The sequence below is a fragment of the Oncorhynchus gorbuscha genome, linkage group LG09 (genome assembly GCF_021184085.1).
Source record: "Oncorhynchus gorbuscha isolate QuinsamMale2020 ecotype Even-year linkage group LG09, OgorEven_v1.0, whole genome shotgun sequence".
In the NCBI taxonomy this organism is placed as follows: Eukaryota; Metazoa; Chordata; class Actinopteri; order Salmoniformes; family Salmonidae; genus Oncorhynchus; species Oncorhynchus gorbuscha.
Window position 1 is genome coordinate 78,868,791 of NC_060181.1, and position 24,743 is coordinate 78,893,533.

The following is a 24,743-nucleotide window of genomic DNA, read 5'->3' on the forward strand; positions in this document are numbered from 1 at the left end:
TTGTCTTGTGTACTATACAGTATGTGAGAAGGCGGAGAGAGAGCGAGCGAGTGAGTTAGTGGTTGTAATATGAAGGTTGAGTATAAACATTGAGTTAATATCTGAAGCCCCTTCCCCCTCCTGTGCCCTGGTCCTACAGAACACTGAGAACTCTCTCCTGCCACTACACATCTCCTCTTCTAATAGCCCACGGAAGGAGGGCGAGAACAAGCAATGAGTCAAGGAGGGAAAGAGACAGAAAGATGAAGAGAACGAAACATGGAAAGAGAATAAATTAGAGAAATTGAGACTTGAGGAATTTGCATTTAAATAGGCTTTCCTCTCCCATCTGGGTGTGTAATGCTGATATTATCTCACTTTGCAGCTGTCGCTCAAACACACATGAATACAGATGGAGAGAAAGTGTTGTGGACATTGGAAAGTGTCAATAGTAATAACAAAGATCTAGCCCCTGGGAAAGGGAGAGACAGGTGTGTATTTGCACTGACTCCAGGAAGTAGAACCTAAAATGCATTTATCTACACACAGAGTATATTATAGAGGGCACAGAAAAGCACACAAAGATGCCAACCTTTCAGTGACTTCAGTGAGGTTTAGGATGGTGTACAGCAGCACTTCATTGATCAAACTAAAGTTAGATTGATGCATTTGTCGTGGTTGCCAGTCATTGTTAGAAATTAGTAGAATTAAGGGAAGGATGGAAAGTACTGTTTGGGGTTTTCTGAAGTATCTCTGTTGGTCAACATACTGTTACTTATCTCTTTCAGATAGATTTCAGTATATCAACAGTATTTTTATCAGATTCTTGAAAAACAAAATCTGTTGATGGGTTTTCTTCTAATGCAGAAAGGTTGATTTTGGCTAGTGATGTACACATTGTACAAAATATTTTTTAAAAGCATATAGATCTGTTCCTCTCTCCCTGAACTCGTTCACTTTGATGATAGTACAGTGAAGAGACTATACAACAATGTTATGAATTTTGGATTACAAATTTGTAGTTTTTAAATTATTCATCATCGTCATCATCTTCGTCGTCGTCATCATCGTTATCATCGTCATCGTCATCATCGTTATCATCTTCGTCGTCATCATCATCTTCGTCGTCATCATCTTCGTCATCATCATCTTCGTCATCATCATCGTCATCATCATCGTTGTCATCATCATCATCATCCTCGGTGTTGACCTTGCCAGACAGGACGTCCTCTATCCAATCCTCCAGCTCCTGGGCTGTGGGCAGGTCCTGTTCGTCTATCTCCAGCCAGATGCTGTCAGCCTGTCCAGAGGGAGGGAGCGAGAAAGAGAGGTCAAAGGTCAGGGGCCAACGTGTTCGATCTGAGTTTCACAATTCCGGACAGGTTGCCAGCAATTTCTTATGCTGTACTGGAGCTGTTAGGGGACTCACATCAGTAACGTTGACCACTCCGATCTGAGGCTTGAACATGTCCACGTGGAAGGTCTTCTCCCAGTAGGGGATCAGCTGAGGAGAGAGGGAGAACACACTGTTAGACCTGAGAACTGTAGGGACTTGTAGAAGAGTTCCTTCAGCCCTGTCTGTCTCTGTATGTGTGGCTCACCAGGGGGAAGTCATCAGGGTCGATCCAGATGATGCTGAGACCAGGGTGGTGGGTATTGTCTCTGGCCACTTCCTTCAACAGCTCCAGGAACTCATAACCATCTGAACAACGCATCAAGAAGGTTTGTCTGTGTGTTATCAATCCCTGAGAAGTTTGTTGAATTTCCTGGAAGCTATGATTCAGTGATTCTCAGGTTCAGATAAGACTGATACTGTGCCTACAGAAAGTATTCACACCCCTCGACTTTTTACACGTTTTGTTGTGTTACAGGCTGAATTTCAAAATTACATTTAGAATTTAAGTCAGTGATCTGCACACAATGCCCCATAATGTCAAAGTGGAATTATGTTTTATAATAAATGTCTTAAGTCAATAACTATTCAACCCCTTTGTCATGGAAAGCCTAAATAACTTCAAGAGTAAAAATGTGCTTAACAGGTCAGACAATAAGTTGCATGGACTAACTCTGTGTGCAATAATGGTATTTAACGTTATTTTTGATTGACTACCCAATCTCTGTACACCACATACAATTATCTGTAAGGTCCATCAGTCGAGCAGTGAATTTCAAGCACAGATTCAACTACTAAGATCAGAGAGCTTTTTCAATGACTCACAAAGAAGGGCACCTATTGGTAGATGGGTAAAAAAAAACAGACAATGAATATCCCTTTGAGGATGGTGAAGTTATGAATTACACTTTGGATAGTGTATCAATACACCCAGTCACTACAAAGATATGGGCATCCTTTCTAACTCATTTGAGAGGAAGGAAACCGCTCAGGGATTTTACAATGAGGCCAATGGTGATTTAAAACCAGTTTCAGAGTTAAATGGCTGTGATAGGAGAAAAGTGAGGATGGATTGACAACATTGTACTGACACTAAATGACAGTGAAGAGAAGGAAGCCTGTACAGAATATAAGTATTCCAAAACATGCATCCTGTTTCCAATAAAGTGCTAAAGTAATATTGCAAAAAAGGTTGCAAAGAAATGTACTTTATGTCCTGAATACAAAGCATTATGTTTGGGGCCAACACAACACATCACTGATTACCACTCTTTATATCTTCAAGCATGGTGGTGGCTGCATCATGTTATGGGTATGCTTGTCATCAGCAAGGACTAGGGAGTTTTTTTTATAAAAAAAGAGCTAAGAGCTAGGCACTGGCAAAATCCTAGAGGTAAACCTGGTTCAGTCTGCTTTCCAACAGACACTGGGAGATAAATCCACCTTTCAGCAGGACAATAACCTACAACACAAGTCATAAAATATAGACTGGAGTTACTTACGAAGAGTGGCTAGTTACAGTTTTGACTTAAATCTGACTTAAATATATGGTAAGACTTGAAATTGGCTGTCTAGCAATGATCAACAACCAACTTGACAGAACAAGAAGAGTTTTTTACATGTTTAATAGGCCAGGTTTGCAAAGCTCTTAGCGATTTACCCAGAAACACTCACAGCTGTAATCGCTGCCAAAGGTGATTCTAAGATGTATTGACTCAGGGGGGTTGAATACTTATCTAATTCAAATATATTTAATTAATAAAACATATATTTGTCATAATTGTTCTTTATCCTTGACATAACAGAGTATTTTGTATTGATTGTTGATAAAAAATGACAAATCAATTTTAATCCCGCCAATCCCACTTTTAAACACAACAAAATATGAAAAAAGTCAAGGGGTGTGAATACGTTCTGAAGCAATGTGTATGAGGTTGCTCTTTTAAAAGCTATGTCATGTTCATCTCCTCGGGAACCTGTACTGCAGAGCTAAGTTTATTTATACTAATGTTTAGCTTGCTCAATACTAAAATTGGGTAATGATATTGATATAATGGCTTTTACCAGGGTCCTCCTCCTCTGCGAAGGCCACCACATGGATCCCCTCCAAATCGTCCTCCTGAGAATAACAGAAACAACATCATGAGAAGCTGTCCCAGGATTAAGGCAAGTAAAGCAAGATTGCATATCAAATACTTCTATGAATGTTGTCTGGTTAGACTGTAAACTCTCCTTCCAGACTCATATTAAACATCTCCAATCCAAAATCAAATCTAGAATCGGCTTTCTATTTTCCAACAAAGCCTCCTTCTGTCACGCCTTGGTCTTAGTATTTTGTGTTTTCTTTAATTATTTGTTCAGGCCAGGGTGTGACATGGGATTATTTTGTTGTGTTTCGTATTGGGGTTTTGTAGGTATTGGGATTGCGGCTGAGTAGGGGTGTAGCATAGGTTTGGCTGCCTGAGGCGGTTCTCAATCAGAGTCAGGTGATTCTCGTTGTCTCTGATTGGGAACCATATTTAGGTAGCCGGGGTTTCACTGTGTATTTCGTGGGTGATTGTTCCTGTCTCTGTGTTAGTTATTTCACCAGACAGGCTGTATAGGTTTTCACGTTCCGTTTGTTGTTTTGTATATATATAGTTATTTCATGTATCGTCTTTTCTACATTAAAGAACATGAGTAACCACCACGCTGCATTTTGGTCCGACTCTCCTTCAACAAATGAACGCCATTACACCTTCACTCACGCCGCCAAACTTAACCTAGTAAAACTGAATATCCTACCGATCGACTTTGGCGGTGTCATCTACAAAATATCTTCCAATACTCTACTCAGCAAACTGGATGCAGTCTAACACAGTGCCATCCGTTTTGTTACCAAATCACCTTATACCTGTCAGGATTTGGCCAGAGTTGTTCCGGTTTTTGGTCACTAGATGCCCCCATTGTGCTTTTTGACCTTTTGTTTTCCCTTGATCCCCATTATTATTTGCACCTGTGTCTCGTTTCCCCTGATTGTATTTAAACCCTTAGTTTTCCTCAGTTCTTTGCTCTGTGTTTGTATGTTAGCACCCAGCCCTAGTATTCTGTGAACTCTTGTTGATCCCGGTGGACTCTCTTGTGGAATTCTGTTTTTTGTTCTTGTTTATTTATTTTTGAGTATCTTTTGAGGCTTTTTATGCTATACCTACCACCTTGTGGATTTACCTTTTTGTCTTGGAGGATTACCTTTGTTCTTGTGGAATTCCTTTTGAGGTTGTGGAGTTACATGTTTTCCTGAAGGACTTCACTTTTTACTTCATTAAATACACCGTCTCAAGTACTGCTGTGTCTGCCTCATCTTCTGGGTTCTGCCGACTATTCGTGGCTCAGTTGGTTAAGTGACTGTTTCTCACTCCGGAGACCCGGGTTCGTAACCGGGTCCTGACAATACCACCCACCACTGCGATCTGTATGCTCCAGTCGGCTGGCCCTTGCTACTTATTCATTGCCAGACCCACTGGCTCCAGATCATCTATAAGTCTATGCTAGGTAAAGCTCCGCCTTATCTCAGTTCACTGGTCATGATAACAACACCCTCCCGTAGCACACGTTCCAGGTATATCTCACTGATCATCCCCAAAGCCAACACCTAATTTGGCCACCTTTCCTTCCAGTTCTCTGCTGCCTGTGACTGGAAAGAATTACAAAAATCGCTGAAGTTGGAGACTTGTTTCCCTTACCAACTTTAAACATCAGCTATCTGAGAAACTAACCGGTCGCTGCAGCTGTACATAGTCCATCTGTAAATAGCCCACCCAATCTACCTACCTCATCCCCATATTGTTTTTATTTACTTTTCTGCTCTTTTGCACACCAGTATCTCTACTTGCACATCATCATCTGCTCATTTATCACTCCAATGTTAATCTGCTAAATTGTAATTATTCACTCCTATGGCCTATTTATTGCCTACCTCCTCATGCCTTTTGCACACAATGTATATAGACTTTCTTTTTTTTCTACTGTGTCATTGGCTTGTTTATTGTTTATTCCATGTGTAACTTTGTGTTGTTGTCTGTGTCACACTGCTTTGCTTTATCTTGGCCAGGTCGCAGTTGTAAATGAGAACTTGTTCTCAACTAGCCTACCTGGTTAAATAAAGGCGAAATAAATCAAATCAAATAAATACATAAATAAATCAATAAAAATGTTACATTGAGTAATTCTCTATTCAGAGGCTTTGAACTGAACTAAAAAATAATACAACTTCTCACCCAGGTCTCAAACATGTCCTCAGCACGCAGTTTTCTCAGTGTTGGTCTGAAAACAAAGACAAACAATCTTACACAACCCTGTCTGTTTGGTGTCACTAATCGCACTGATCAGAGTGAAATAACTGTGTTCTGACAGCCATACTGATCCCTTTCTTACCTCCTGTGTTCAGTGACGAAGGCCACGATCTCCTCCTCAGAGTTAGGCCTGTCAGGGACAGTGACAGGCTCCTCCATGAAGGGCTCGTAGAAATCCACCTCGTTCATCTTCAGGGTGAGCTCCTTGGCCACCTTAAACACCACAAACACCTTTAATCAGGACCCCATGTGCTGACAGGACCCCTACTCACAGACCAATTAGGATCCCCTGCCCTGACAGGACCCCTATTCACAGACCAATCAGGATCCCCTGCCCTGACAGGACCCCTACTCACAGACCAATCAGGATCCCCTGCCCTGACAGGACCCCTACTCACAGACCAATTAGGATCCCCTGCCCTGACAGGACCCCTGCTCACAGACCAATCAGGATCCCCTGCCCTGACAGGGCCCCTACTCACAGACCAATCAGGACCCCATGCCCTGCCCTGACAGGACCCCTACTCACAGACCAATCAGGATTCCCTGCCCTGACAGGACCCCTACTCACAGACCAATCAGGATCCCCTGCCCTGACAGGACCCCTGCTCACAGACCAATCAGGATCCCCTGCCCTGACAGGACCCCTGCTCACAGACCAATCAGGATCCCCTGCCCTGACAGGGCCCCTACTCACAGACCAATCAGGACCACCTGCCCTGACAGGACCATTACTCACAGACCAATCAGGACCCCATGCCCTGCCCTGACAGGACTCCTACTCACAGACCAATCAGGACCCCCTGCCCTGCCCTGACAGGACTCCTACTCACAGACCAATCAGGACTCCCTGCCCTGACAGTACTCCTACTCACAGACCAATCAGGACCCCCTGCCCTGCCCTGACAGGACTCCTACTCACAGACCAATCAGGACTCCCTGCCCTGACAGGACTGCTACTCACAGACCAAGGAAACAGAATTTCAAGGTATGGATGTCAGTATACTCACAGATTTCTCAAAGGTAGCGAAGAATCTGATGTAGGGCTGGAACTGCTCTGCAGCCTCCTTGAATGCATGGTAGTCTGGAGGAGACCAGAGGTTTATGAAGAAGAGAAAGGAGAGCATTTGGTGGAGTGAGGGATGGAAGAGAGGACACTTAACTTATTTTTAAGTCGCTGTACTACTGTGTAACCACCTGCTACACCATTTCTTATCCATTGTGAAGAGATGTAGACCTTCAGCGTTAAAGTCCAATTCCCAGATTGGTTCTGTCAATTAGCATAGCCGTTACCAAGCATCTGTTAGCTGGTGTGTGCTAGCTGGGCTATCATTAGCCTTTAATTAAGGAGATGCCGTTGACACATACAGGCACTGAAATAACTGAACTCTGTTGACCCCTAGTTCTAGGCTCCCACAGTTGGTCAAGGGCGAGACAGCCATCGTTGTGCTCATCATGAGTGCAGTGCTGCGTCTTAGGATAAATGGGAAAACATTTGGGCCTCACAGCTGTCTGTGGAGGGTAAAATTGGTCATGAAGCTCGTGTAGCTCAGTTGATAGAGCATGGCACTTGTAGCACCAGGGTTGTGGGTTTGATTCCCATGGTGAACCAATATGAAAAAAAAGTATTAAAATGTCTGCACTCACTACTGCAAGTTGCCCTTGATAAGAGCATCTGCTAAATGACTGAAATGAAATCCGTGGTGGTGAGGAGTTTAAAAATGCTCTGCTCATTATCAAGCCCTGGGGATCATCCAATAGCAGTCCAATCCCTGCCATCACACATAAACACAGACAGATTGGTAAAAACTCACATTCTGATTCGTCGTTTTTGAAGTAGCCAATAAGACGGATGTCTTCCTCCATCCTGTCGAAGGCCCTCAGCTCCAGAGTATTTCCTATCACCTCCACGGGCTCCTCCAACAGCTAGAGAGAGAAGAGAGAGATTGTTGTACAGGGAAAGGGACACAACAGCAAGCTGATCCTAGATCTGTGCCGAGTATCAACAAGTCACTCACGTCTAGTAGGAACTCCACCAGGGTGTGCAGAGAGCAGGCCATCAAACTCAATCATACGGTCTCCCTTGAACACGTACACACTTCCCTCTTCCACCAGGCCTGGGTCATAGTTTAGGGTTCAGGGGGGTCAAATACAGACCATTATTTACAGCCATTCACTGAAGGCTGTACAAAAGCCTTTTGGTGCTTCATAGTCATGCAGTATCATACTTTTTGGAAACTATAGTGCAGGCTGATGTGTTAATGTGTTTTCTTACCCAGCTTCTTGGCAACCTTGACGTCTTCGTGGGAGTCAACCATTCCAAACCCAATCTCCTTTTCCTCCATAACCTGGGCAGCAAGCTGGAGATGACAAAAGACTGTTACTTCAACATCATCATAACACTACAATTGGAACAGTGTCAAATAGATCTTACATCTGCCCTTACTGGTACAGATGTAAGATCTTCATTTGATCACTCTTTTGTTGCTGAGAAATGTCCTATACAGCAGGCAATGCAAACTTGTAGTGTATTCTAAGTTTTAAAAAGGCTTCTAAAGTGTGTTATTTCCACTTTAAAACGTCAGACTTGATTTTCCCTAACAAAAAATGTATCAACCCTTACCAAAAAATTCCATTAAATATAATCCACATAATAATTCACATTTTCTGTTGCTGCATGATTATTTTCCTGCTGTAACAAACTGGTTCGAATTAAGATTCTACATCTGTATGTGCTCACAAACTGTGATCCAGTTTGAAGCATTGACAAAACATTGAAGCTTTTTTTTAACTTTAATCAATCATATCTAGGAAAGTACCCTAGAGAGAGAGAGAGAGAGAGACAATGCTGACCTATAATTTAAATTCAATTCAATTGTATTGGTCGTATACAACACACGCATACACAGTCACATGCACAATCTGCGACTGTAAATCGGCACTGGGACAGACAGGGCTGAGATGAGCCTTAATTGGGGTGACGTTATTGAGTAGATAACGGTCCAGAGAACAGAAAAGCCCAAAGGCGACACACACACAGAGTGAGACAGTTCTAGAATGACTAGAAGTGCACAGCTCTACATGTACTGTACATACAAGCCAGAATGCTGCTGCCATTGTGGTCTCAATTAGGTGAGGCTATGTCAGACAAGGCCTTGAGCTCTGACAGGGGTAAAACTGGGGCTCCTAAGAATACCTGACTGACAGAAATATCAGGAGGGGAACACGGATTTGTCTGTCTTTATCCAGATGATATGGTGACAGCTGATCATTTAGGGCTTTGAACATCATGTCTGAAAAAAATGATATAGAGGCAGGGAATATGCATTAGTTGTAGACAAGAAAAAGGCATTGTATTTTTTGCAGTTCAGCAAAACTGTACACACCCTAAAAGGGATATGCTGTACTGTGTACCTCTCAACTTCTAGCAAATCAAAACCACAGACAGAAAACTACAATTTAGAGTACATACAACATGAAACAAGTAGCCTTTGTCCAAGCATGAGATACATTATGTTAATGATACATTGACTGAGTGATGAAAAAAGATCAGATAGGTTGTGGACTCTTCAAACAAATCTCACTCTGTAAGCGCCTTATAAAATAATGCAACATGGATGTAATCTCCGGACCTGGGTTCTAATACATGTGTACTTGATTATTTGTTATGTAGATATTTTCCATGTATTTCAGTATGTGGAAATAATGTGTCCAGAATCAACTACTTATATTGGAAGTATTTAAAAGTATTTTCAAATAATTTCCTATACAAAGACTACTTTTTAAAAGTATTTCCAAAAACATTATTTTCAAATTGCCAACAGACCTGGTTCAAATGCATGGGAGTATTTTAATAGTTGTTATAAATACTGTGTATTTGAGTAATTTGAAATAAATGCCAATATTCAACTATTTATGTTTTCAGCAACAACATACCTAAATACTTACTTCCAAATGTCTTTGAAAGTATTGAAATACCCTAAATACATTTAGAATCCAGATATGTTAATCTTATACAGATATCTTTTAGTGAAGCAAAAGAGCAAGTACAGTTAATTATGATTACCCTGGACCCTTACCCTAGTGCAGTATTTTGGGGTATTTTATTAGGATCCCCATTAGCTTTTGCTATAGCATCAGCTACTCTTCCCGGGGTCCACACAAAACATGAAACATTAAATAATACAGAACATTTATTAATGGACAAGAACATCTCAAGGTCAGAACTGCATAAATGTAAAATGTCACACACAGCCTACATATCAGCATATACACACAAAATATCTAGGTCAAATAAGGGAGAGGCGTTGTGCGGTGAGATATTGGTTTAGCCGTTTGGTTTTTGAACAGGTTTGATGTACAGTCAGAGATGGGAGTTCCATGCAATCATGGCTCAATATAATACTGTATGTTTTCTTGAATTTGTTCTGGATTTGGGGTCTGTGATAAGACCCCTGATGGCATGTCTGTGGGGTAAGTGTGTGTGTCAGTGCTGTCTGTAAATTGACTATGCTGTGTGTAAGTTTACTATACAAACATAGTCAACTTACCCACCTGTGGTGAGTTAAATATCTGGGGCTATTATCAGGAGTGGGAAACTGGTCTCAGATTACCTGCTGCACATCACACTCTAACACAAGCCATGAGGAGCACAGGACAGCTAGGGAGAAGAACTTAGGCTAAAGCAGCCCACTGTAGTCCACTGTGACAGCTCAGATATCACACTGTTGCAGTAGGATACTACACTGACACTTTACTTGAAGTAGCTTCTTATGACGTGCTGATTATATTAGAAACATATTCATAGCACATTAGACTGTAGATGCAGTCATAGGGCATCATGAAATGCTATAATCAATTAGCTAACCCTATAGCTATTCAAAAACATTTGAATTGATATAGTATCTTACATTTCAAAGCAAAACAGGGAGAGAGACAGACACTGCAATGCCCTTCACATGTATAGCTCAATAACATACACTGCATGAGTGCCAGTCCTATTTCTGCCTGTGGCAGAGAGCTGGGGTGAATGACATACATTACAACGGGAGTGAAGTGGAGAATGAATTAACAGAAATAACCTTAACTGACAGAACTGGGCAGCCTATCTCTCTCACACGCTAGGCAGGCAGGCAGGCAGGCAGGCAGGCAGGCAGGCAGGCAGGCAGGCAGGCAGGCAGGCAGGCAGGCAGGCAGGCAGGCAGGCAGGCAGGCAGGCAGGCAGGCAGGCAGGCAGGCAGGCAGGCAGACAGACAGACAGACAGACAGACAGACAGACAGACAGACAGACAGACAGACAGACAGACAGACAGACAGACAGACAGACAGACAGACAGACAGACAGACAGACAGACAGACAGACAGACAGACAGACAGACAGACAGACACACACACACACACACACACACACACGAGAAACCTGTTGAGGGTGGAAAACCCAGCAGCGTTGCAGTTTTTTACACAAACCAGTGCAACTGGCACCTACTACCATACCGCGTTCAAAGGCACTCAAATCTTTTGTCTTGTTCATTCACCCTTTGAATGGCACACATACACAATCCATGTCTTGATTGTCTCAAGACTTAAAAATGATTCTAAAACTTGTCTCCTCCCCTTCATTTACATTGATTGAAGTGGATTTAACAACTTACATTAATAAGGGATCACCTGATCAGTCTTTGTCATGGAGAGAGCAGGTGTTCATAATGTTTTGTATACTCACATTAAAGGAAATCTCCCCTCAAAAACTGTATTTTGGAATTTATTTAATTAGTCCACTGTTGATACAGTCCTAAAATGTTTTGGATGTCAGCGGTCAAGTTTTCAAGATGTTGGAATTTCGCGAAGCAAATGCCGCGTTCAACTAATTAGAAAGTCTGAAATGTCAGAGTTGCGACTAGCCTGTGAACGCGGCAATAGTTTCACATGCCACATCATCAGGATGATGCAAAAAAAAACATCATTATGATGATGTGGCAAGTTTCACTTTGCTTCTTGAAAGTCCAAAATCTTGAGAACTTGACTGTTGACATGCAAAACATTTTGGGACTGTGAATAAAAAAATACCAAAATATTGTTTTTTAGTGTATTTTTCCTTTAACTAATCAAAAGATAACCATCGTGCTCTCCCAGAAGATTGGCTGGTGTGTAAAACCCACAAATACAGGCAAAATAAGAGGTGTAATGGGTTCGCAAACCAAAATATGTTGCATATTGCTTAATTCATTATTCAATGTTAAATTTGTTTTACTGCATCAGGGATAGCATACACAGACGTTTCGGAATTACAGCCTTCTTCAGTGTGTAGGTCTGTAAATGAACACAGCATTTGTAAACAACAACAAACGAGCAGCAGGTGATGTTTTTCATTCACAGTGACATGAAATGAAGTACGCTTTATGCAACATGTTTTGGAGTGTGAACCCTTTGTACCTCTTCATTTTTCCTTTAACCCCAGTCAGCAAACCCCTCGGTAAGTTGTGAGCTACGTGCCCATTGGAACACTGTAATGTCTTGGTACTGTAAATGATTTATGGAGTAATACTGTCGGTCTAGCTGACCCGGTGACCCCAGACTGTTAAATCACCTCAGTCCAGCCCAGGTGTTCCCCCTCCCTAGGGTCTCTCCCCTTTCTCCCCTACCCGCCATCTCTTTCTCCTCCTCATCTCTTTCTACTCCTCCTCATCTCTTTCTCTTCCTCCTCATCTCTTTCTCCTCCTCCTCCTCCTCCTCCTCCTCCTCCTCCTCCTCCTCCTCCTCCTCCTCCTCCTCCTCCTCCTCCTCCTCCTCCTCCTCCTCCTCCTCCTCCTCCTCCTCCTCCTCCTCCTCCTCCTCCTCCTCATCTCTTTCTCTTCCTCCTCCTCCTCCTCATCTCCTCCTCCTCCCCCTCCTCCTCATCTCTTTCTCCTCCTCCTCCTCCTCCTCCTCCGCCTCCTCCTCCTCCTCCTCCTCCTCCTCCTCCTCCTCCTCCTCCTCCTCCTCCTCCTCTCTTTCTCTTTCTCCTCCTTTCTCCTCCTTTCTCCTCCTCCTCATCTCTTTCTCCTCCTCATCTCTTTCTCCTCCTCATCTCTTTCTCCTCCTCCTCCTCTTTCATCACCTCCTCATCTCTTTCTACTCCTCTTCCTCCTCCTCATATTTTTCTCCTCTCCCACATACTCCTCCCCCACCATCTCCCTTTTCCTCCCCTCCTCCTCTTCTTCTTGAGAATGAGGAAGATTCTCATCAAGCTTACCTCCAGCACCATCTCAGTCATCTGGTGTTGTTTCTGTAGCTCCTTGCTGTCAGGGATGGGTTTGTGGTACAGCAGACAGAGAATGCTGTACTTCTTCATAGCCTTCTTGTAGTTCTTGTCATTGATGTTGATGACCCTGTCGTTCCCGTCATAGCGAGGGAACTCCAGGCCCTTCTCGGTCTGGACGAGGGGCGCCAGGGACAGGGACAGGCACAGGATCAGAAGCAGCCACAGAGAATGCATGGTCTGAGTTAGGAACAACCAGACACCCAGAGAATCACAGAGTAACCTTCACCAGTTACGACCTCCACAAGAGCGCTTAGGCTTAGGACAGAAAACAAACTCTCCAAAATGTTAAAATAATTTTTAAAACAACAATAGAAAGACAGGTGGAGAATAACAGGTTGCCCTTCAATTATAGTATAAATCTCCTTGAGTTTCCTTCCAAGCCGCCCTCTGACGCCTAACGCTTGTTCAGGAACCAGAGACCCTCTCTCTCCCCGTTTTGCTCCCTCTCTCCTGCCGAGACAAAGGGAAAGAACCGCCCTGACAGGCCTGGAGCACGCTGGGGGGCTGGATACCGTACATAGCAGCACCCCTCTCCCCCTGCCCACCCCACACAGGCCCATTTTTAGGAGACCAGTTGTTTAGGTGCTAAAAATAAATAGGTGAGAGAGCGAAAGAGAGAGAAAGGACGACAGGAGATAGTGGGTTTTTACACTGGGCCTCAGCTCTCTGCTCACACTCTCACACCATGATGTCTCTATTTGGCATGTTGGGAGGAATGAGGAGATTTGGGGTGATAGTAATCTGAGGACTACATGTCTAAAGTTCTAGCTGTCATAGTGTAGATTGGGTTAGTTACCATGAGCATAAAAAGAGCCTCCTGAGCAGTGCCCAGGGGTGTAAACTGGGTATTCCCAACAGGTTAGAATTATGCTAACAGTGTCCCACACCACAATATCCAGTGTTAATAGAAGTTAATAGATTAATAGATGCTAATGTAGTGACAGGCTAATGGACAGCACTAACAGGTTGCCTAATGGCAACTAGAATATCATAGAGATAGCTTTATAGTGGTTACTTTACTTTGGAAATCAGCAGTCTGCTTGCATAAATATTTTGAATGACCGGTATGCGCCCACACCATTCTGTTGTTGGGGTACACCCATACCATTCTGTTGTTGGGGTACACCCATACCATTCCAAGATACAAGCATTTTGCTACACCCACAATAACATCTGCTAAATATGTGTAAGTGACCAATACAACTTGATTTGATTTGAAAACAGACCTAATTACAATTTTTCTGGAAGGAAAACTATTTCACTCATATTGTAAGTAATTCTAGGTCATATTTTATAGAAATCTGGAAACACTGGGCAGTGACTCAGTGAACTAGTTCGTTATTGCTGTGTGTGTTGGTGCAGTTGTCAGAGCATACTGGGGTAGAGGGAGGTGTTGGCTGAGGGGTTACAGAGCATACTGGGGTAGAGGGAGATGTTGGCTGAGGGGTTACAGAGCATACTGGGGTAGAGGGAGGTGTTGGCTGAGGGGTTACAGAGCATAGTGGGGTAGAGGGAGGTGTTGGCTGAGGGGTTACAGAGCATAGTGGGGTAGAGGGAGGTGTTGGCTGAGGGGTTACAGAGCATACTGGGGTAGAGGGAGGTGTTGGCTGAGGGGTTACAGAGCATACTGGGGTAGAGGGAGGTGTTGGCTGAGGGGTTACAGAGCATACTGGGGTAGAGGGAGGTGTTGGCTGAGGGGTTACAGAGCATAGTGGGGTAGAGGGAGGTGTTGGCTGAGGGGTTACAGAGCATACTGGGGTAGAGGGAGGTGTTGGCTGAGGGGTTACAGAGCATAGTGGGGTAGAGGGAGGTGTTGGCTGAGGGGTTACAGAGCATAGTGGGGTAGAGGGAGGTGTTGGCTGAGGGGTTACAGAGCATACTGGGGTAGAGGGAGGTGTTGGCTGAGGGGTTACAGAGCATAGTGGGGTAGCAGTCATCATGATGAATCAAGTTGACAATCGACTGGCAAATTCTTTTCTATCCTTGACATATGAAGACAAATTATCGATAAAAACGTATTGGTGCTCATTGGCCATTGGACATAAACAATACACAACAAGTTGAAAATTGCAAATTCAACAATGTGTGGTTTGGAAGGAATCAGTGGCTAACTGCAAGCGTTGCAAAGCAATCACTAGCCTGCTATTCAGTGGAGAGGGTGTGTGGTCCAAGTCTGAGTTTAAGGGTCTCTTTTCCAAGATAACAAGGATCAAAATTCACATGCAACACCATGGGCCAGAAAAGGTTTCATACATTGGCCATGCTGTCAATCCATCATGACTTCTGCCAAGTTCAAAATAACTGGAAACTCGGAACTGGGAAATCTCAGACCAGTGATTTCAAGACAACTGGGAACTCTGAAAAAAATGTAGCTCTGACTGGGAAAATAAGTTTTGAATGGTCAACCAACTCAGGATTCCAAGTCGGGAACTCGGGCCTCTTTCTAGAGCTCCAACCTGACGATCGCTGAAGTCACTATTCAACCTTGTTTTTTTCAGAGTTGTCAACCTTGTTGTCCAGTTGTTTTGAGAGCACCATAAATCCAGAGAATGCCAGACTTTGATGACAGTTTCATGACAGATTATGCCCGCGAGAGGGGCTGCTGTACCACCGTCCTGTTCAGGTGAGCACAGCACAACAAGGTGAGTCCAAAATGGATTGTAGGCTGCTGCATAAGTAATGTGGTAGCTGCGTCACTACAGATCCTGATTCGATCCCAGCAGCCGGCCTCAACCGGGAGACCCATGTGGCGGCGCACAATTGGCCCAACGTCGTCTGGGTTAGGGGAGGTGTCATGTTTTGTCATATATTGTCTTGTCCTTGTGCTTTCCCTTCTGTTCGTTTCCCCCTGCTGGTCTTATTAGGTTCGTTCCCTTTTTCTATCCCTCTCTCTCCCCCTCCCGCTCTCTCTTCTTTCTATCGTTCCGTTCCTGCTCCCAGCTGTTCCTCATTCTCCTAACTCACTCATTTACTCTTTTCACACCTGTCCCCTATTTTGCCCTCTGATTAGAGTCCCTATTTCTCCCCTTGTTTTCCGCTTCTGTCCTTGTCGGATCCTTGTATGATGTTTCGCTGTTCTGTGTCCTTGTCTCGCCCTGTCGTGTTTTGTCTCCTTCAGATGCTGCGTGTGAGCAGGTGTCTTAGTCTGCTACGGTCGGTGCCTTCCCGAAGCAACCTGCAGTCAATGGTCGAGTCTCCAGTCTGTCCTCGTTACTACGAGTGGATTTAAGTTTTTTCCTGTTTTGTTTTCTCCTTGATTTTCCAGGATTATTACTTTTGTCATATACTGGAATAAAGACTCTGTTTTCGTTAAGTCGCTTTTGGGTCCTCATTCACCAGCATAACAGGAGGCTTTGGACGGCTGGGTTGTCCTTGTCCCATCGTGCTCTAGTGACTCCTGTGGCGGGCCCGGTGCAATGCATGCTGACACTGTCGCCAGGTGTACAGTGTTTCCTCCAATTTTATTTATTTTTATTTTTTATTTTATTTTTATTTCACCTTTATTTAACCAGGTAGGCTAGTTGAGAACAAGTTCTCATTTGCAACTGCGACCTGGCCAAAATAAAGCATAGCAGTGTGAACAGACAACACAGAGTTACACATGGAGTAAACAATTAACAAGTCAATAACACAGTAGAAAAAAATGGGCAGTCTATATACAATGTGTGCAAAAGGCATGAGGAGGTAGGCGAATAATACAATTTTGCAGATTAACACTGGAGTGATAAATGATCAGATGGTCATGTACAGGTAGAGATATTGGTGTGCAAAAGAGCAGAAAAGTAAATAAATAAAAAACAGTATAAAAACAGTATGGGAATGAGGTAGGTGAAAATGGGTGGGCTATTTACCAATAGACTATGTACAGCTGCAGCGATCGGTTAGCTGCTCGGATAGCTGATGTTTGAAGTTGGTGAGGGAGATAAAAGTCTCCAACTTCAGCGATTTTTGCAGTTCGTTCCAGTCACAGGCAGCAGAGTACTGGAACGAAAGGCGGCCAAATGAGGTGTTGGTTTTAGGGATGATCAGTGAGATACACCTGCTGGAGCGCGTGCTACGGATGGGTGTTGCCATCGTGACCAGTGAACTGAGATAGGGCGGAGCTTTACCTAGCATGGGCTTGTAGATGACCTGGAGCCAGTGGGTCTGGCGACGAATATGTAGTGAGGGCCAGCCGACTAGAGCATACAAGTCGCAGTGGTGGGTGGTATAATAAGGTGCTTTAGTGACAAAACGGATGGCACTGTGATAGACTGCATCCAGTTTTCTGAGTAGAGTGTTGGAAGCCATTTTGTAGATGACATCGCCGAAGTCGAGGATCGGTAGGATAGTCAGTTTTACTAGGGTAAGCTTGGCGGCGTGAGTGAAGGAGGCTTTGTTGCGGAATAGAAAGCCGACTCTTGATTTGATTTTCGATTGGAGATGTTTGATGTGAGTCTGGAAGGAGAGTTTGCAGTCTAGCCAGACACCTAGGTACTTATAGATGTCCACATATTCAAGGTCGGAACCATCCAGGGTGGTGATGCTAGTCGGGCATGCGGGTGCAGGCAGCAATCGGTTGAAAAGCATGCATTTGGTTTTACTCGCGTTTAAGAGCAGTTGGAGGCCACGGAAGGTGTGATGTATGGCATTGAAGCTCGTTTGGAGGTTAGATAGCACAGTGTCCAATGACGGGCCAAAAGTATATAGAATGGTGTCGTCTGCGTAGAGGTGGATCAGGGAATCGCCCGCAGCAAGAGCAACATCATTGATATATACAGAGAAAAGAGTCTGCCAGAGGACCGGACAGCATGCCCTCCGATTTGATACACTGAACTCTGTCTGCAAAGTAATTGGTGAACCAGGCAAGGCAGTCATCCGAAAAACCGAGGCTATTGAGTCTGCCGATAAGAATATGGTGATTGACAGAGTCTAAAGCCTTGGCGAGGTCGATGAAGACGGCTGCACAGTACTGTCTTTTATCGATGGCGGTTATGATATCGTTTAGTACCTTGAGTGTAGCTGAGGTGCACCCGTGACCGGCTCGGAAACCAGATTGCACAGCGGAGAAGGTACGGTGGGATTTGAGATGGTCAGTGACCTGTTTGTTGACTTGGCTTTCGAAGACCTTAGATAGGCAGGGCAGGATGGATATAGGTCTATAACTGTTTGGGTCCAGGGTGTCTCCCCCTTTGAAGAGGGGGATGACTGCGGCAGCTTTCGAATCCTTGGGGATCTCAGACGATATGAAAGAGAGGTTGAACAGGCTGGTAATAGGGGTTGCGACAATGGCGGCAGATAGTTTCAGAAATAGCGGGTCCAGATTGTCAAACCCAGCTGATTTGTACGGGTCCAGGTTTTGCAGCTCTTCAGAACATCTGCTATCTGGATTTGGGTAAAGGAGAACCTGGAGAGGCTTGGGCGAGGAGCTGCGGGGGGGGGCAGAGCTGTTGGCCGAGGTTGGAGTAGCCAGGCGAAAGGCATGGCCAGCCGTTGAGAAGTGCTTATTGAAGTTTTCGATAATCATGGATTTATCGGTGGAGACCGTGTTACCTAGCCTCAGTGCAGTGGGCAGCTGGGAGGAGGTGCTCTTGTTCTCCATGGACTTCACAGTGTCCCAGAACTTTTTGGAGTTGGAGCTACAGGATGCAAACTTCTGCCTGAAGAAGCTGGCCTTAGCTTTCCTGACTGACTGCGTGTATTGGTTCCTGACTTCCCTGAACAGTTGCATATCACGGGGGCTATTCGATGCTATTGCAGTCCGCCACAGGATGTTTTTGTGCTGGTCGAGGGCAGTCAGGTCTGGAGTGAACCAAGGGCTGTATCTGTTCTTGGTTCTGCATTTTTTGAACGGAGCATGCTTATCTAAAATGGTGAGGAAGTTACTTTTAAAGAATGACCAGGCATCCTCAACTGACGGGATGAGGTCAATGTCCTTCCAGGATACCCGGGCCAGGTCGATTAGAAAGGCCTGCTCACAGAAGTGTTTTAGGGAGCGTTTGACAGTGATGAGGGGTGATCGTTTGACTGCGGCTCTGTGGCGGATACAGGAAATGAGGCAGTGGTCGCTGAGATCCTGGTTGAAGAGAGCGGAGGTGTATTTGGAGGGCCAGTTGGTCAGGATGACGTCTATGAGGGTGCCCTTGTTTACAGAGTTAGGGTTGTACCTGGTGGGTTCCTTGATGATTTGAGTGAGATTGAAGGCATCTAGCTTAGATTGTAGGACTGCCGGGGTGTTAAGCATATCCCAGTTTAGGTCACCTAACAGAACAAACTCTGAAGCTAGATGGGGGGCGATCAATTCACAAATGGTGTCCAGGGCACAGCTGGGAGCTGAGGGTGGTCGGTAGCAGGCGGCAACAGTGAGAGACTTATTTCTGGAGAGAGTAATTTTCAAAATTAGTAGTTCAAACTGTTTGGGTATGGACCTGGAAAGTATGACATTACTTTGCAGGCTATCTCTGCAGGCAATCTCTTGGCAGTTCTATCTTGACGGAAGATGTTATAGTTGGGTATGGAAATCTCTGAATTTTTGGTGGCCTTCCTGAGCCAGGATTCAGACACGGCAAGGACATCAGGGTTAGAAGAGTTTGCTAAAGCAGTGAGTAAAACAAACTTAGGGAGGAGGCTTCTGATGTTGACATGCATAAAACCAAGGCTTTTTCGATCACAGAAGTCAACAAATGAGGGTACCTGGGGACATGCAGGGCCTGGGTTTACCTCCACATCACCCGCGGAACAGAGAAGGAGTAGTATGAGGGTGCGGCTAAAGGCTATCAAAACTGGTCGCCTAGAGCGTTGGGGACAGAGGATAGGAGGAGCAGGTTTCTGGGCATGGTAGAATATATTCAGGGCATAATGCGCAGACAGGGGTATGGTGGGGTGCGGGTACAGCGGAGGTAAGCCCAGGCACTGGGTGATGATGAGAGAGGTTGTGTCTCTGGACATGCTGGTTGTAATGGGTGAGGTCACCGCATGTGTGGGAGGTGGGACAAAGGAGGTAACAGGGGTATGCAGAGTGGATCTAGGGGCTCCATTGTGAACTAAAACAATGATAACTAACCTGAACGACAGTATACAAGGCATATTGACATTTGAGAGAGACATACAGCGAGGCATACAGTAATCACAGGTGTTGAATTGGGAAAGCTAGCTAAAAACAGTAGGCGAGGCTAATCAGCTAGCACAACAAACAGCAGGTAAAATGGCATTGACTAGGCAACTGGGCCGACAGTTAAAACAAACAAGCAGAATGGAGTACCGTGATTAATGGACAGTCCAGTGTGCGTCAGCTATGTAGCCAAGAGATCAGTGTCCAGGGGGAAGCGGTGGATGGGTAGGGAAGCTGGACTGGCGAGTGTTATCCAGGTTTAAAAAGAAACTATCAATGACTAAATAGCTTGTAGCTAGTTAGCTGGTTAGCGTCTGGAGGTTCTTGAGTGAGTCATAAAAATAAAATTAAAATTAAAAGTAATAGCGATTCCGTATCACAGTGGGTGAGGCAGGTTTCCGGAAGGTATAAACAAAATAAAAATCAAAAAGAGATAGAGAGTAAATGGGTTCAGAGAGTGTTTGGGACGCGGTGATTCAGACGGTTAGCAGGCCTGTGCTATCAAGCTAACAGTTCGTAGGCCCGGGCTAGACAAGCTAGCCGTTAGCAAGCCGAATTAGCAAGCAGGGAGATAGCGAGGGCTAGAGAGTTAACCTTTGGGGGAAGTCGCAATACATTGGTGCGGCTGGCTTCCGGGTTAAGCGAACAATGTGTCAAGAAGTAGTGCAGCTTGGCAGGGTCGTATTTCGGAGGATGCACAGCTCTTCCCCTTGCCTCTCCCAAGTCCGGATGGGAGAGAAAATAATTCAAACAAATGATGATCCAAAATGGCGTAGCAGTTCAGACGTCTTTTGTCCTCGTCTTGTCGTGTCCCGTATATATATATATATAAATTTACAACTTTTTTTCACATACATTTTATTTTTATTTTCCATCAACTCAACTTCAAAACATTCTCCTGCAACCCGCCTCACCAATTTATATTTATAAAAAGGTATTATTTACCTCAAATCTGTAATCCTGCAAGAAGCTAGCCAGAAACTCCAAGAAGCTAGCCAGAAGCTAGCCCAGAAGCTAATCCAGAAGCTAATCAGAAGCTAGTTCAGAAGCTAGTTAGCTTCTTTACTGGAAAATCGTTAGTATTCAGCAAACCACGGTTTGTCATCAGCTATCTTTTAGCTCGAAAATCTATCGCCAGTTTTGTACGGCGCATCTCTCCATGTCCCTGGATTTCAACTGCTCTCTGGACATTTATACCTGGATCTCACAGCTAGCTAGCTGCTATCAGTGTGACTATCGGCTTTCGTCGATTCCGGAGCTAGCCAGCTCCGTCAATCACTCATGAGTTCCATCAATCACTCAATCACTTTGATGACAAACCGGCCTTCACAACTGGATTGCCGACGTTATCTACCCAAAGGAGTTATCCGGCTGGCTCCTCCGTCGCGACATTACCTGAACGCCCATCTGCGGCCTGCTAACCGTTAGCTGTCTTACCGGCTGCTATCTGAATAGACAATCGAACAATTTATTTATTTTTATTATTATTATGTTTTTTCTTGGGCCTCTATAACTATATCTATTGTTTTTATTTTTGTTGTTGTTGTGTGATTTGGATTAATCCCCTCTACCACACGGAACCCCACTAATCTACTGACGGAACGCAAGAGGTGGCTAATAACGGACCTCCATCCTATGCTAGCTTGCTACCGATGGCCTGGCTAGCTGTCTAAATCGCCGTGACCCCCAACCAACCTCTCCACTCACTGGACCCTTTTGATCACGCAACTAAGCACGCCTCTCCTTAATGTCAATATGTCTTGTCCATTGCTGTTCTGGTTAGTGTTTATTGGCTTATTTTACTGTAGAGCCTCTAGTCCAGCTCACTATACCTTATCCAACCTATTAGTTCCACCACCCACACATGCAATGACATCTCCTGGTTTCAATGATGTTTCTAGAGATAATATGTCTCTCTTCATCACTCAATACCTAGGTTTACCTCCACTGTATTCACATCCTACCATACCTATTTCTGTACATTATACCTTGATGCTATTTTATCGCCCCCAGAAACCTCCTTTAACTCTCTGTTCCAGATGACCAATTCTTATTGCTTTTAGCCGCACACTTATTCTACTCCTCCTATGTTCCTCTGGCGATGTAGAGGTGAATCCAGGCCCTGCAGTGCCTAGCTCCACTCCTATTCCCCAGGCGCTCTCTTTTGATGATTTCTGTAACCGTAATAGCCTTGGTTTCATGCATGTTAACATTAGAAGCCTCCTCCCTAAGTTTGTTCTATTCACTGCTTTAGCACACTCTGCCAACCCGGATGTTCAAGCTGTGTCTGAATCCTGGCTTAGGAAGACCACCAAAAATTCTGAAATTTTAATTCCAAACTACAACATTTTCAGACAAGATAGAACTGCCAAAGGGGGCGGTGTTGCAATCTACTGCAAAGATAGCCTGCAGAGTTCTGTCCTACTATCCAGGTCTGTACCCAAACAATTTGAACTTCTACTTTTAAAAATCCACCTCTCTAAAAACAAGTCTCTCACCATTGCCGCCTGCTATAGACCACCCTCTGCCCCCAGCTGTGCTCTGAACACCATATGTGAACTGATTGCACCCCATCTATCTTCAGAGCTCGTGCTGCTAGGCGACCTAAACTGGAACATGCTTAACACCCCAGCCATCCTACAATCTAAACTTGATGCCCTCAATCTCACACAAATTATCAATGAACCTACCAGGTACCTCCCCAAAGCCTTAAACACGGGCACCCTCATTTACATTTACATTACATTTAAGTCATTTAGCAGACACTCTTATCCAGAGCGACTTACAAATTGGTGCATTCACCTTATGACATCCAGTGGAACAGTCACTTTACAATAGTGCATCTAAATCTTAGGGGGGGTGAGAGGGATTACTTATCCTATCCTAGGTATTCCTTAAAGAGGTGGGGTTTCAGGTGTCTCCGGAAGGTGGTGATTGACTCCGCTGTCCTGGCGTCGTGAGGGAGTTTGTTCCACCATTGGGGGGCCAGAGCAGCGAACAGTTTTGACTGGGCTGAGCGGGAGCTGTACTTCCTCAGTGGTAGGGAGGCGAGCAGGCCAGAGGTGGATGAACGCAGTGCCCTTGTTTGGGTGTAGGGCCTGATCAGAGCCTGGAGGTACTGAGGTGCCGTTCCCCTCACAGCTCCGTAGGCAAGCACCATGGTCTTGTAGCGGATGCGAGCTTCAACTGGAAGCCAGTGGCGAGAGCGGAGGAGCGGGGTGACGTGAGAGAACTTGGGAAGGTTGAACACCAGACGGGCTGCGGCGTTCTGGATGAGTTGTAGGGGTTTAATGGCACAGGCAGGGAGCCCAGCCAACAGCGAGTTGCAGTAATCCAGACGGGAGATGACAAGTGCCTGGATTAGGACCTGCGCCGCTTCCTGTGTGAGGCAGGGTCGTACTCTGCGGATGTTGTAGAGCATGAACCTACAGGAACGGGCCACCGCCTTGATGTTAGTTGAGAACGACAGGGTGTTGTCCAGGATCACGCCAAGGTTCTTAGCGCTCTGGGAGGAGGACACAATGGAGTTGTCAACCGTGATGGCGAGATCATGGAACGGGCAGTCCTTCCCCGGGAGGAAGAGCAGCTCCGTCTTGCCGAGGTTCAGCTTGAGGTCGTGATCCGTCATCCACACTGATATGTCTGCCAGACATGCAGAGATGCGATTCGCCACCTGGTCATCAGAAGGGGGAAAGGAGAAGATTAATTGTGTGTCGTCTGCATAGCAATGATAGGAGAGACCATGTGAGGTTATGACAGAGCCAAGTGACTTGGTGTATAGCGAGAATAGGAGAGGGCCTAGAACAGAGCCCTGGGGGACACCAGTGGTGAGAGCGCGTGGTGAGGAGACAGATTCTCGCCACGCCACCTGGTAGGAGCGACCTGTCAGGTAGGACGCAATCCAAGCGTGGGCCGCACCGGAGATGCCCAACTCTGAGAGGGTGGAGAGGAGGATCTGATGGTTCACAGTATCGAAGGCAGCCAATAGATCTAGAAGGATGAGAGCAGAGTAGAGAGAGTTAGCTTTAGCAGTGCGGAGCGCCTCCGTGATACAGAGGAGAGCAGTCTCAGTTGAATGACTAGTCTAAATCTGACTGATTTGGATCAAGAAAGTCATTCAGAGAGAGATAGCGGGAGAGCTGGCCAAGGACGGCACGTTCAAGAGTTTTGGAGAGAAAAGAAAGAAGGGATACTGGTCTGTAATTGTTGACATCGGAGGGATCGAGTGTAGGTTTTTTCAGAAGGGGTGCAACTCTCGCTCTCTTGAAGACGGAAGGGACGTAGCCAGCGGTCAGGGATGAGTTGATGAGCGAGGTAAGGTAAGGGAGAAGGTCTCCGGAAATGGTCTGGAGAAGAGAGGAGGGGATAGGGTCAAGCGGGCAGGTTGTTGGGCGGCCGGCCGTCACAAGACGCGAGATTTCATCTGGAGAGAGAGGGGAGAAAGAGGTCAGAGCACAGGGTAGGGCAGTGTGAGCAGAACCAGCGGTGTCGTTTGACTTAGCAAACGAGGATCGGATGTCGTCGACCTTCTTTTCAAAATGGTTGACGAAGTCATCTGCAGAGAGGGAGGAGGGGGAGGGGAGGAGGATTCAGGAGGGAGGAGAAGGTGGCAAAGAGTTTCCTAGGGTTAGAGGCAGATGCTTGGAATTT

The 24,743-nt window shown here is 45.2% G+C and overlaps 1 protein-coding gene across 1 annotated transcript; it reads right to left on the reverse strand.

Annotated features, from left to right (window-relative positions):
- Nucleotides 1–455: 455 nt before the first annotated feature.
- Nucleotides 456–13,492, reverse strand: LOC124044123 (calsequestrin-2-like). Its single transcript, XM_046363595.1, is given in 12 exon segments — nt 456–1,279; nt 1,409–1,483; nt 1,581–1,681; nt 3,437–3,491; nt 5,629–5,674; nt 5,786–5,916; nt 6,714–6,787; nt 7,518–7,629; nt 7,722–7,746; nt 7,748–7,820; nt 7,979–8,063; nt 12,935–13,492. Coding segments are annotated over 12 exon segments (1,290 nt in total). The 5' UTR covers nt 13,178–13,492; the 3' UTR covers nt 456–1,009.
- Between the last annotated feature and the right edge of the window lie 11,251 nt (nt 13,493–24,743).